General features: G+C 43.6%; 2 protein-coding genes and 1 pseudogene across 2 annotated transcripts; all 3 read right to left on the bottom strand.

The window, feature by feature from the left end:
* Nucleotides 1-612: 612 nt before the first annotated feature.
* Nucleotides 613-1,897, bottom strand: LOC117834268 (protein ALP1-like; annotated as a pseudogene).
* Nucleotides 1,898-5,594: 3,697 nt separating this feature from the next.
* On the bottom strand, nt 5,595-7,277 carry LOC140220200 (disease resistance protein RPM1-like). The gene has a single exon (XM_072290225.1). The coding sequence runs from the start codon at nt 7,275-7,277 to the stop codon at nt 5,595-5,597; it is 1,683 nt and encodes a 560-aa protein (XP_072146326.1).
* A 2,517-nt stretch (nt 7,278-9,794) lies between these two features.
* Nucleotides 9,795-10,289, bottom strand: LOC117833769 (disease resistance protein Pik-2-like). Its single transcript, XM_034713372.2, has one exon. It carries the CDS (start codon nt 10,287-10,289, stop codon nt 9,795-9,797), a length of 495 nt encoding a protein of 164 aa, XP_034569263.2.
* Nucleotides 10,290-13,088: the final 2,799 nt, after the last annotated feature.

Genomic DNA, 13,088 nt, shown 5'->3' on the forward strand with positions numbered 1-13,088 from the left:
CTAGTGCTTAATTACTATCATGTTTGTGTTCTGTTGATTTAGGAACTCTTTACGAATTTCATACTTGTTTTATTCACTTTGAACCTATCAATGATTTAGTCTGTTTGATATTGGACAGTAAAGTCATTTATAAATTTCAGACTTGTTCTGTTGTGCTAATGATGACTTGCTTGGTTTGGTAATTCAGTGATGCTTTATATTGCTTCCTGGAAATAGGAGAGAGAATGGTCAGGGCTGAGCTTAATCTGCTGAATGTGCTGACAGTGCCTGGGTCCGTTGCTTCCTGGAAATAGGAGAGAGAATGGTCAGGGCTGAGCTGAATCTGCTGATGGTGCCTGGGGTTTGCCGGCGTGATGATGGCCTGGGGTGTGCCGGCGTGATGGTGTGGGTGGCCTTGTTCAGGTTGTTCATCTTTCAGAAAAAAGTAGAAAAAGATCGTGTTTGATATTGAACACTACAACAATTTAGAAATGGAGCATATACCATGCTGATGAACATCTACCTTAGTCTGCCATGATTTCTAAATGATGAATAGTACTGCTGGCAATTACAAATAAATTTATAAAGTAGCAAAAATTATTGAAAATAACAATTACTATAAACTATAGGTAATCATTTGTAGAGGTCTGGACGATGTTGCCACAGATGCTCGATGAGGTTATCTTGAAGCTGATTGTGAATATCTTTGTTCCTTATATTCTTGTAATTTTAATAAACTCCTCAAGTTCAGGTGTTTCATCATGAGAAATCTTCACCTTTTCTCCCACCCCATCATAATTTAAATCATCTTCCTCATCGCGCTCATCCTCAACTATCATGTTGTGCATAATGACACAAGCCCTCATGATTTGTCCGAGGGTGTCTTCATCCCAAAATCGAGCTGGCTCCCTAACGATAGCGAAACGAGACTGTAGAACCCCAAACGCTCGTTCCATGTCCTTCCTACAAGCTTCTTGGGCAGTTGCAAAATATTTCTTCTTGTTACCTTATGAATCAGGTATGCTCTTCACAATTGTGGCCCACGAGGGATATATGCCATCAGCAAGATAATAATCCATTGTATATTCGTTGTTATTAATGGTATAATTCACCTTTGGAGCTTGACCTTCAGCTACCCGTGCGAATAAAGAAGACCAGTGCAAAACGTTGATGTCGTTGTGGGAACCAGGCATCCTAAAAAAAGCATGCCAAATCCAAAGATCTTTATCTACAACAGCTTCAAGTATAATTGTAGGCTCATGCACATGCTCAGTATACATACCTTACCATGCCGAAGGACAATTTTTCCACCTCCAATGCATACAATCAATCGACCCAAGCATACCAGGAAAACCTCTACTCTCTCCAATGGCAAGTAATCTAGTAGTCTCATCTTCATTAGGTGATCTTAAGTACTCATCTCCAAAAACCTCAAAAACATCATTGACAAACCTTCTCAGACTCTCAATAGCAGTACTCTCACCAATACGGACATAATCATCTGTAGCATCAGCTGCTACTCCATAAGTTAACATCCGAAATGCTGCAGTAATCTTTTGTAGACTAAAAAAGCCAAGTACACCGGCAACGTTTCTTTTCTGCACAAAATATTTATCGTGTTGCTCTACAACATTCCATATGCGTACAAACAATGTACTCCTCATTCGAAACCTGCATGTCAAGAGTAACGAGACACATGTATAATATGATTTTTTGAAAAAAAAATGGTCGAAATAAATCTATTATTTATGTACTGTCGTCTGAAATAACTATGTCAGTACGTAGGATCATCTGAAAAATAATCTTGATACAACCTTTGATGCCCTGCCTGTTTGTCTCGCTGAAGTACTCGATGACCTATGATAGAACCACGATGTTTTGTTTCATCATTGGATTCATCCACATTCACGGTCACATGAGTAACAGAGACGAGGAAATCATCATCATCATCATCATCATCATCATCATCATCATCATCATCATCATCATCATCATCATCATCTGACGATGAATCCAGCACCAGATGCAACGAAAAGCTTCGTCGACTCATAGGGAATCTAGGATGGCCGGCACCAGATGCAGGGCTGCCGGAATTGCATGGCGCAGTGCGCAGGGGCTTTCCCCGAGCAGCGTGACCGGGACTGGACAGAGACCCTGCGCAGGGCTGCCGGCGTTTAGAGAATGCCGTGCACACCTGGGGTCTAGCGGCATGATCGTGAGTCATGATGATGGCCTGAGGTATGGTGTGAGTCGTGATGATGGCCTGGGCCTACTGCATGCGATCGTGATATGGCTTGGGTTTGGTGGCCTGTGATCGTCAGAAATAAAAAGGGTCCGGCGGTCACACCAGCGACAAATAAAAAGCCCAGCAACACTACTTAGAAATAAAAAATGGATTCTAAAATAGGCCTAATACGATGACGTGGCCTGATTTGAAATATTGGGGGACTAATTTTTAGCATTCTGCTGTGGCTTGATATATTTTTTTGGGGAAAATTTTTTAGCATAGCCCCCAATACCTCGTTTTGGGGAAGAATTTTTTGGGGAACTTTTGGAGTAGCTCTTAAATTACTCCTAAAATCTTAGAGAGAAATAGGAAAAAAAGTTACTCCAACAGTTCCCCTAAACCTCCCGCAAATTTGTGTGCACCCGCATCCGGGGCTATTTTTCCCGCAAATATGCGGGGTGCTACTCCTCCTCCAATCCCCCACGCGCGCCCGTGATAGCCACTCGCGCCTTTTTTTTTCATGCACGCCATCTTCCCATGGGTCAGCGGTAGCGGCCCCAGATCTTCCCCGAGCGGCGGCAGCGGCAAAGGCCTTCCCCGAGCAGCTCACCTTCACGTAGCTGATAGAGGCCACGAACGGGTTCTCCGCCAGCAGCCTGGTAGGGTCCAGCGGGTTCGATCCTCTCAAGGTACGCGAGTTCTGGAGGCCCCATCCGTATCTACTACTGCTATGCCTCGTATGATTTCCCTGCCTGTTTGTGTTCATCATAGATATATCCCTTAGAGTTCGATTTGCGGGTAGAGGTGTAGATCCGGGGCTGCGTGGGTTCGAGTGGATGTGAATGTGATAAGGTTGGACAGATTGGTTTGTTTGTTAGCATTAAGACTGGGCTGATGTCGGCATGCGCATGATTCTACGACCGGACTTGCGTTTAATTGTTGGATCGCATTACTCTTATGTGATCTGGTTTAGATTGTTGGTTTGTTTCATCTAGGTAGTGCACTTCTGATGGATACAATTAGTTTTTCGTAGGTTTATCTAGATTGGTGACTGTTGTCCATCTGGCCAATGTTAATCACCGATTGGTGTGGTATTAATTAGTTCCCTGTTAATATATGTGGATACCATTGCTTCAATCAGTTAGCTCATGTAGATGGGATGGCACAATACCTTTCCCTCAACACTCATGTTAGATTTGGTCTTGTGCTTCTATCCATTTTCCACTGCAATGTTGTTTTGATGTTGTGTTCTGCTGCTATTGTTAGTGTGGTCCGGCGGGTTCGACGAGGATGTGTGATTACCAGGGTTGATGTGTGATTACCAGGGTCATCATTTTGCCAAAGTATGAACAGGATGAGCAGGAGATCGCGAGGAGCCTCGCGCGGGGTAGGGGTGGTCGCGAGGGGGAGCTGTCCCCTGCGCGCGCCAGGGGGAGGTAGGCAGCCCAAGTAATGGGTCCAATTATGATGACGTGACCTGTTTTAAATTATTGGGATAGTTTTTAGCGTTCTGCTATGGGCTGATATGGTTTTGGGGGAAAATTTTTTTAGCATAGCTCTCAATAACTTATTTTAGGGAAGAATTTTTTGGGACTCTTGGAGTTACTCTAGACGACTAGCTATTAGACAAAATTTGATGGCGAATTCATTGAAGTCTAAATGCAGAAATCAAGGAGGGTGGTACGGTGTGCAATATTTTAAATCGTGAGCTATGGTATTTAGCGACTTTCTTCTCCAAAAGCTACAAGCAACTATAGCGGAAACTAAACCATTTAGCAGATTTATTAAAAAAAGATAACATCAGTACTTACCCCAATTAACTAATCAGTAATATCGACGAGTTAAAACTGCCCATGTGCAAACTCTGGAAAAACACATGGGCTTCTAGCCGCGCAGCCCATCACCAGCATGCACATACGCCCAACAGCACGCCAGGTCGCCAGCGGCCAGCCCCTTTCTCTCTCTCATGCGAGTGAACGCGGCCCTCCCTGTGTCTCTCCTCTCGATGCCCTTTCTCCACTCTCGCCGGCGGCCGTTGCACCGTAACTTACCACGTGGATCTGGACGTCGCCGCCTGCTGCAGAGCCACAAGTGCATGAAGCATGAACTGCCGCGGCCACGGACCAGCTAGCACCGCTGCACCTCCTGTAGACCTTTATGCAGCCGGCCACTGCTGCATTGCTACGCTTCCTGAAGAGTGAAGACCATTGCTATGCATGCGAAGCTGATCTCTCTCGATCAAATCAAAGCTTAAGACTCTCCATGAAACTACATCTATCGTCGTTCATGAAAGCTTGCATTGATGTTGGGTGGTGTCATGCACGCGGACAGGATAGCGGGCGCTAAATTATGCCTTCCGCTACTACAAATTAGTGGCGCTAAACACAGCAATAGCGCTTGTAGCTGCCGTAGCGGAAAAATAGGGCATGTCGTAACGGAAGGTTCCCAGGAACGCTAAAGCGGCATATACCAGCGTAAACTAGCAGAAGAGCTCGGCATTGTGCACCTTCAGATCGAGTCTGATGCCCAGGTTCTTGTACACGCCATCCAAAAGGAGGGAACATGACTTTTCGTCAGAAGCAATCTTGACCCGGGAGGTGAAATTCATTTATTCAGTCTAGTTTCCAGAGTTGTCGAGTAAAATGTGAATGGTGAATATAATTCGGCGGCTCAGATCGATGCTGGACTAACTAAGATCTGACTTTGAGATCGAGCTCCTACCTTGTCATTGAGACACAGTGAATAAGTTCTTGGCCAGAAACATTATGTAATAAAGTCCTAGCTTTCACGTAAAAAAATGCACCCTACGATCAAAGAGCTATCATATTGGCATAGGCGAATCGGCAGGGAGTCCCCTACCTTTTTATGTATATATAAATAAAGAGGTTTATATACAGGCGTATTACATATATAGGCTACAAGCCAAAGAATAAAAAGAGTACATTAGAGACTACTCAGCCAAAGTAGTATCTTATCCTTCAGGGATGGTTTGACTCTTAGAGTAACCAGCTTCATATCCTTTTCAAAAAGACCTCTCCAGGCTGCAAAAGACAGTGAAGCTCTGTCAAAGATTATGTTGTTTCTATAACACCAGATAGCCCAGCACGCTATAATAACAATTTCTCTGAAGAAGACCTTTCCAAACTCTTGCCTAGCTTTGAGGATCATCTGACCATAGTCCAGGGAGGTGTCCCAATTAATTCCCAGGAAAATCCAACATGCTTGGCTAAAAGGACAGTTAAAGAATAAGTGGAATCGATCCTCCTCCTGAAGTTCAATACATAACACACAGTTGTAAGGCTGCAGGAACATGGTCTCTCTTCTCAATAAATCATATTGGCATATTGCCCCTTCACGCATCCGGCTTTTGTGTTTTGCTTTGATCCTATCATATCTGGACGAATTTTTCACTTAGGGGCCCAGCCTCCTCGACGCCCCATTTTTTGGGCATGTCGATGACTTTGAACTTAGTGAGATTTTTCAACACCTGCACACCCCCTTCAACCTCGAGTTTCATGTTGGTGCAATCATTGACAATTACTTTTTCAACATTTGGAAGGGACTCCGACACGATCTTCCACTTGGACAATCCAGGGAGGCTCCGGAGCCCAAGGTGTGTGAGGTTGACAAATCCACTTTCTTGAGTGAAAACGAGCTCTTCTCCTTCATATGATTTCTCATACAACTCTAGCCTCACAAGGCGGGGGAGTTTGCCTATCTTGTCGATGAAGCCTTGTTTCACCCCTGAATGCATAAGTAACAGGCTGGTGAGGTTTGGCAACGTGAACTGTTCTTCTGCTTCCTCTTTAGCTGACATGAAGATCCTTCCGTCCAACTTGAGTCTCTGTAGACGCCGCAGGTTAAATTTTGTGAACAGGGTGAGTGCTGGGATGTCGCACCCACGAATACGAAGGTAGAGGAGTGACTCTAGCTGCTTGAAAGCATCTGAAAGGGCGCCCCAGTGGTCGGAGTTCAGGCTTGAGATATCCAACTCTCGCACGTTAATCATTTTGTGCAAAGGACTGATGTTGTTGTGCCAGGGATGAACGCAGACCATGCCCACGAGTGACTGCATGGACTTGAGCACCCCAGCTGACTTGGGCTTGGGCATATGTAACATTTCTGCGCGGACATGCCGCAGCGTCGGGATCGCCCAAAATGCCGGTGTGACTCTCTTCACCTTCGTTCCTATTATGTCGAGCGTCTGGAGGTTGATCAGATTTGCAATCGTTGATGGAAGCTCCACCAAGCAGCTACGCTGAATGCACAGGTACCTCAGATGGACCAAGCTCCCGATCATTGATGGCAACCTTTTGACTTGCAGCCCTCCAAGATCTATCACTCGGAGTAAGTTGGATCTTCCTAAATGTCCCAGGAAACTGTCATGGTAGGGTTGATCTTGATGACCAGCTGTCACGTGTTGTTGCTCTTCAGCTTTGTATTCCCAATACTCGGAGAAGTCACATGAGACAGATCGTAACTTAGGGAATGAAGCACCCTCCATATGCGTGTAGGCAGCATTACTCAAGTTTTGGATGTAGAGGTGTCGAACACCTGTAGAGGATGCTGGGATATCTGTGCAGTCGTAGACATCTAGGAAACTGCCCTCTGTTTCGAACCTTGCCATGGCATGAAGTCTCTGATGGATAACCACTGTCCTCAACGTGGACTCTTCAGATGCCACGGGTCCCTTCTCAAACACATGTACCATACCTCTTGAAATAAGCTCTTTTAGGTAACTGTGCCCAGCATCCTCCATACTTTGTCCCCTTCTCGGCTTGAGGAACCCCTCCGCTGCCCATATCCGAACCAACCCAGCAGCACTGTAGCTCATGTTCTGTGGCATCATGGCAAAGTACAAGAAACATGACTTCAAATAATGTGGAAGATCATCAAAGCTTAATGCCAATACACCTTCTACACGACTTGACGGCTTCATGGATTTGAGATGCTTCAGCACATCTTCCCATTGCTCAGGGAACACCTTTCTCCGAAGAAGCCGGCCCAGTAGCAGGATTGCCAGAGGAAGGCCGCTTGTGATCTCAAACATGTCTTTGAATGCCTTGCTCATTTGCCTCTCATATGCACTTGCCCAGAAGTAGGATTTTCCAAAGGAAGACTCACTCCCAAGACCAAGAGCATGGCGACGAAATAAGAGGTTGCTGTTCTTCTGATCTAGAAGCTGTACTGTGAGCTTATGGTCGTGCTTACCACCCGGGACTAAAGCTTCGTGATCGTTCAGGGAATTGACGATCACAACCCGGCTTCCACGGTGATTGTCAGGCAGGACATCGAGCACGGAACTCCAATTGAACAACTTGGCAGCCCCATCCAGCACAATCAAATAGCGTTTTTCCTTCAAATATTTTGACAGGGCATCTCGGATTCCTTCGACGGTGGCAGGAGCATGCACAGGAGGGCGCAAGTGCTGGTAAATCTCGCATAGAGCAACATCTTCAGTAGTACACGGTGCAAGATTCCACATAACACGAGCTTTGAAGTGCGCCTGGACAGCAGGGCTGTCGTACACCGTCCGTGCAAGAGTGGTTTTTCCTACACCACTCTCCCCCACGATCCACACGATAGATCTCCTCCCATCACCTTCACGAAGAAGGCGCTCCAGGGACAAATATTCATTTCTGAAGCCAACCACTTCAAGCGCCTCATCCCTACATTGAGTTTTTTGCATGAGAAAAATGTGTATTTTCTAGTGATGGTACCCCTTTGGTACGAGTACCTTGCAACTGCGTAAAGCATATAATGTTAAGGGATCGAATGTCTTCAAGAGGTTATGCGAGGTGTGGATCAAGAGCTTGCTTGCTGTCTTCACCGAATTTTTTTATTTATTATAATTATTGTTATCTCCATTTTACAAGAGTTGTTGTAGCTTTGCCTAACTCAAACATTTGTACACGTGACCATCAATTCCTAAAACCCGTATAGTTTAACAACATGAAACTTACTAAAAACCTGTATAGTTTAATAACATGAAAAATTATATATTATAAAAGTGCTTCTCATGCTGAATCTTAAAACATAAAAATCTTATAGCATTACATTATAATTTTTTTAAAAATTAATATTTGACGATACAAATATTTAACTTAGGACAATCCTAGAAGGACAACTACTATATATAAAACAGCGGGAGTATCTTATTAGTTTGTTGCTCTTTCTATCACTCTCACAAGACATAATAGGAAAACATCGTAGAAATTCTTATAAAATTTGGAAACATCCGAACATCAATTTAGTAGGCTCAAATCATCTTTGATAATAATAACCATTAGATTTATTTCTTTTTTCTTAAAAATACCCATTCTTGTCATTATAATATAGTCTAAATTATCCTCTAAAACTAAACCTAAACTATCCAACTTTGTCATTACGAAAATAATTTAAAGTACCCCTAATATTTTTTCAAAATTACCCACCTCCACCATTATGAATGGTGATATTATGAATGGTGATATAAAGTAACTCATAATTTTTCATATAATCACCCAACTCTATGATGACAAATTATAATATTACTTAGAAAGGCTATGAAATTGTTTAGAAAAATATTTGCAAATGAATGGTACAATTTTCTAAACTAAATAGATGTAAATTAGGGTGAGGTCATGTTTGTTTCATGATGATTGTGTGTTTTCTTGGGTGCAATTTTTTTAGTTTTTTTTTTCAAAATAAATTTTAAAAACCATGACGCCACGTTGGAGGCTGTTCTTAGCTATATATTAACATGGAACCGTGACACCGAGTGGTATCACATTGATATACTTTCACAAGGCTAGCAATGGATGACTACACCACTGCACGTGATAGGCAACGGCACATCGACGGTCAGCACCACGCACTTGGTGCCTTGTGGCATATGAGCTAGCAGAAGGTGATGACCTACTTGAGCCGAGACCATCTTGTGCGTACAGGAAAGAAGGTGGTAATGGTTGAGATGGCGGCGGCATTGTGCTCGTCATGCCTCCATCATGGTTTCACCCGAAAACCATGGCAAATAAGGAGGAGGTTGGGATTTCGAGTTGCCAATGGTGAAGCAAGCCCATATGGTATTGGCTGTTCGTGATCTTACTTGGCCACTAATGGGTCAATTACGCATGGCAAGTACATTGTTGTTATCTCATAGACAGTCTCATGTACTAACATATAATCTTGAGACGATATATCAGACAATCACTACAATGGTTTGTCTTTTTTTTATCTCGTATTAATCTCAAATTAAATCCTTTGATTTGTGGACTGAATAAAAGAATATTGTGGCATCCACAACTCGTACAATGGTAGAGTATAGTAGTCTCATAGTCTTAAAATTTAGCCTATAAGGTGGTTGTTTCGCGAAACAACGACATCTTTCTCTCTCCTTGCTCTCTCTCTTCCACATTAGCAAAAATCTTATGTGGCATTGCATGAAACAACCTATAAAACTGCTAACGTGTAGCAATGTACATACCCTAACTCTTTGATCTCCACGGGAGAAGAGCGTATGCCCGTTCTAGATGCTAATAAGGTCAGCGTCGTCGTTAAGTTCTCGATATCATGAATGAAGACTCGCGCGTGGTAATTAATCAGCTAGTTAGAGAGATGTAAGCACGCACCATCCATCAACCGTGGTGATCGATGGGGAGGAGGACTCCCGGGTAAGTGAAGAAGAGTAGTCGGTGATGTAGGCACTTCTGTGGTCGGAGATCTGGTCCAGCCTTGCTCTGATCATGGCGATCCTTCCGGACAGCTCGCGCCGCACGGAGATCTGCGAGGCGCACGACCGCAGGAACTTGAGCCACTTCCTCCATGCCGGCAGGCCCTGCTGCAAGTCCACGCGCCGCATGAACTCGTCCAGCACGTCCTCCACGTCCAGCGCCACTTCCCGCGTCTGCTGCACCCACACGTCCATGTAGGTGTTGCCCTCGCAGCGCCGCCGGTGGTCCGCCTGCTGGACGAACGTGTGCAGCCACTGGAGCTTGTCTTTGAGCAGCACCACGTCGTTGCCCACCTCCTGCAGGGCGCGGGCCTCCTTCACTACGAACTCCCCGAGCCGGCCGAGGACGAAGCTCACGGCGGAATCGGCCATTGTTTCTTCGGCGTGCCTAGCTAGCTAAGCTCAGAACTGGCCTGAGTTAGTGTGTTGATCTGGTTTCTTTCTGACTCTGAGAGAGATAGAGAGCGAGAATGCGCCAAAATGCGAGAGATGGTGCGCCTTGCACCCTTCCCCGGGTTATATCATCACATCACCATATGCTTACGAGCAATTTAAGTTGGAAACCTTCACTAATTTATTACTGAATTTGTAGATGACCTAGGTCAAGAAAAAAATTATACTTCGAGTATTAGCTGGCACCTCGTGGATGAGATGGGATCACAGCCTCACAGGGAAGCACCGTGCACTGTTCCACGTTAATGGAGCTCATCAAGTGGCCCTCTCACTCGGAGAATCCAGCGGTGACTTACGTCCTCTGTCCCCTAGGCGCTGACCTTTGATGAATAATAATTATGTAGTAACGAATAAGTCTATTTTGACCGCACCTCCAGTTGTGTTTATCTAATTTCTGCCTCTAACTTCATAAATATCAAGCTATCGGAACCAGCTAATAATTTAAGTGGCTATTCGGCTGATTGAACGACAGTTGTTTCCTTATCTTTTAAACATAATATCCACCATTTAACTTCTATCTTACTATATTTCTCTACATAATATCGCCATTGTTAACAACTTAAGCAGCATGGCAACATGGGGGTGCTTTCCTTCCTCCGTATTTTCCTCTCCCTCCTTCTCTTCTTCCTCCTCCCTCTTTTCTTCCTCGTCTCCTTGATCAGGGGGGCTTAGGGGCCACCCCTGCTTATATTGATGTGCTTTAAGCGAGAGTACTGGATAAATTTTTTTGACAACCTTAACCGAGATAGTCTAACAAATTCTGCTCTTATAGTGGATTTGAGCGACTATATATCTAAATGATGGAGTATATATATTGATGCACTTTCTCTGAAAGTATTAGATGGAGTTGTTGACAATCTTTACTGTGCTCACATTATCACAAAATAATGGAACATCGTCACTACTGCAAAATAGGGTTTTGCTCCCGGTTGGTAGGAAACTGAACCAGGGCTGTATGTATGGGAGGGATTCACTCCTAGTTCAAAATTCGGGTGTGAAACACTACTATAAAATAAGACTTTTAGCCGCGTCTTGATTTTTTTAAGGATCGGGTGACAAGTTCCCCGCACCTAAAAAAGTCAGTGGTTACTGTAGCTAATCGTCCGCCACTGAAAATCCATTTCAAGTGGTGGCCCCATGAGCTGAGCCGCCCATACAAATCATGTACAAATCCCCTTCCTTCTTCCTCCACCCGACAGCAGCACAATTCAATGGGCAAAAGGGGGAGGTGCTGCCGAAAATCCAAAGAAAGAAAAGGTAGAGTGAAAGATTTTCCTCTTGATTTTTTTTGGATTTGCTGGCTATAGGAGGTAAGTTTATATTAATTTTATGTCTATTTTGAAGCTTGTTGCATAGGTTAAGACTCACTTAGGTTTTGGTTTCAACTATAGCTAGATCCTATATCCATGGTGTGGATTAGCCATTTGGACCTTAATTTAAACTTTTGGATGAAGTTAGGCTATTTAAGTACGATCACAAAATGCTATACTCATTTAGCCTCAATTTTGAGTTTTTTAGCATATACCATGAATGAGGAATTTCCTAGATCCAAGGTTGAGACAGAAGAAGATTTTTTTTAGAACTTTTCCTAGATCCAAGGAAGAGAGAGGAGAAGATTTGTTTTGTTTTTCTAGAACTACAAGATTTAGTTTTTTTACAAGATTTAGATTTTTACATCCTTTTTACATGCATGTTAGTTTTTTTCCAAGATTTAGTTAGAGAAGAACAAATTAGGTTTTTGAACTTTTCATGCATTTAAATACTTTTGTTGAGGTGAAAGGATGGATGAGCAGAATTGTTTTCATTCACACATGTTAGATTTTTATGTTCCAATATCTACACATGGATGTCAACTTATATCTACTCTATTCTTTTTCCAAACATTTAGTCCAAATTATTAAAGTGAAGGTTTTGATGCATTTAAATATTTGTTGAGGTTCAAAGATGGATAGGGCATGGATGTATAATGCATGAAGGATGGAAGACTATTTCCATGAAGAATTTAACAAATTTATTAAAACTGTGGAGAGCATGCAATGATTGAGAATACAAAGGAAATATCGATGTCCATGCAATACTTAGAAGAACATTAGAGTATTCAAGGACACTACTATAATCAGATTGAATCTGATCGTTGGAGGTTTCATTTGAGAACTGCGTGATATGTTGATACCACATGGCAAGAAAGCACCCCCTGCCGGGGAGATTGGTGTAGATCAGCTCAACGTTATCATGCAAAGACTGCAATTTTGCTCAATTAATTGGTAATTATTTGGTGGTAATAATGATGATGGTGGTGGATACGATGGTGTTGGTGGTGCCGGTGGTGTTTGGCTCTAATGTATCTAACATTAGAATCCAAATTTTAGTAGGTGCAGCGGCTCTATGTTGGGCCATTTTGTAGGAGGAATCAATTGGGATTGTATTGTATTGAGACCTGGGCCGGTACATATAGAGTACGGAGACTTGGAGGGCAAGGCTCCTCCGGATACAGTCAACGATACGTATATCTACAACTACCAAATATACTCTAACATCCCCCGCAGTCACGGCGGGAGCACCGCAGACGGTGAGACTGCAGAAAAAGCCGTAGGTAGAGGCCAACGGACTGGCGAGTAACTCATGCGGATGATAGCCCTTTGTACCGATGTTGAGGTAACCGATACTAGGGTGAATAGCCATGGCTGAGGATACCGTGCATAGTGTAGAAGGTCGATG

The sequence above is a fragment of the Setaria viridis genome, chromosome 8 (assembly GCF_005286985.2).
Source record: "Setaria viridis chromosome 8, Setaria_viridis_v4.0, whole genome shotgun sequence".
NCBI lineage: Eukaryota > Viridiplantae > Streptophyta > Magnoliopsida > Poales > Poaceae > Setaria > Setaria viridis.

Excerpts from the sequence above, each read along its gene's own strand:
- LOC140220200 (XM_072290225.1), bottom strand. The coding sequence starts at position 7,277 with ATGAGCAAGGCATTCAAAGACATGTTTGAGATCACAAGCGGCCTTCCT.
- LOC117833769 (XM_034713372.2), bottom strand. The coding sequence starts at position 10,289 with ATGGCCGATTCCGCCGTGAGCTTCGTCCTCGGCCGGCTCGGGGAGTTC.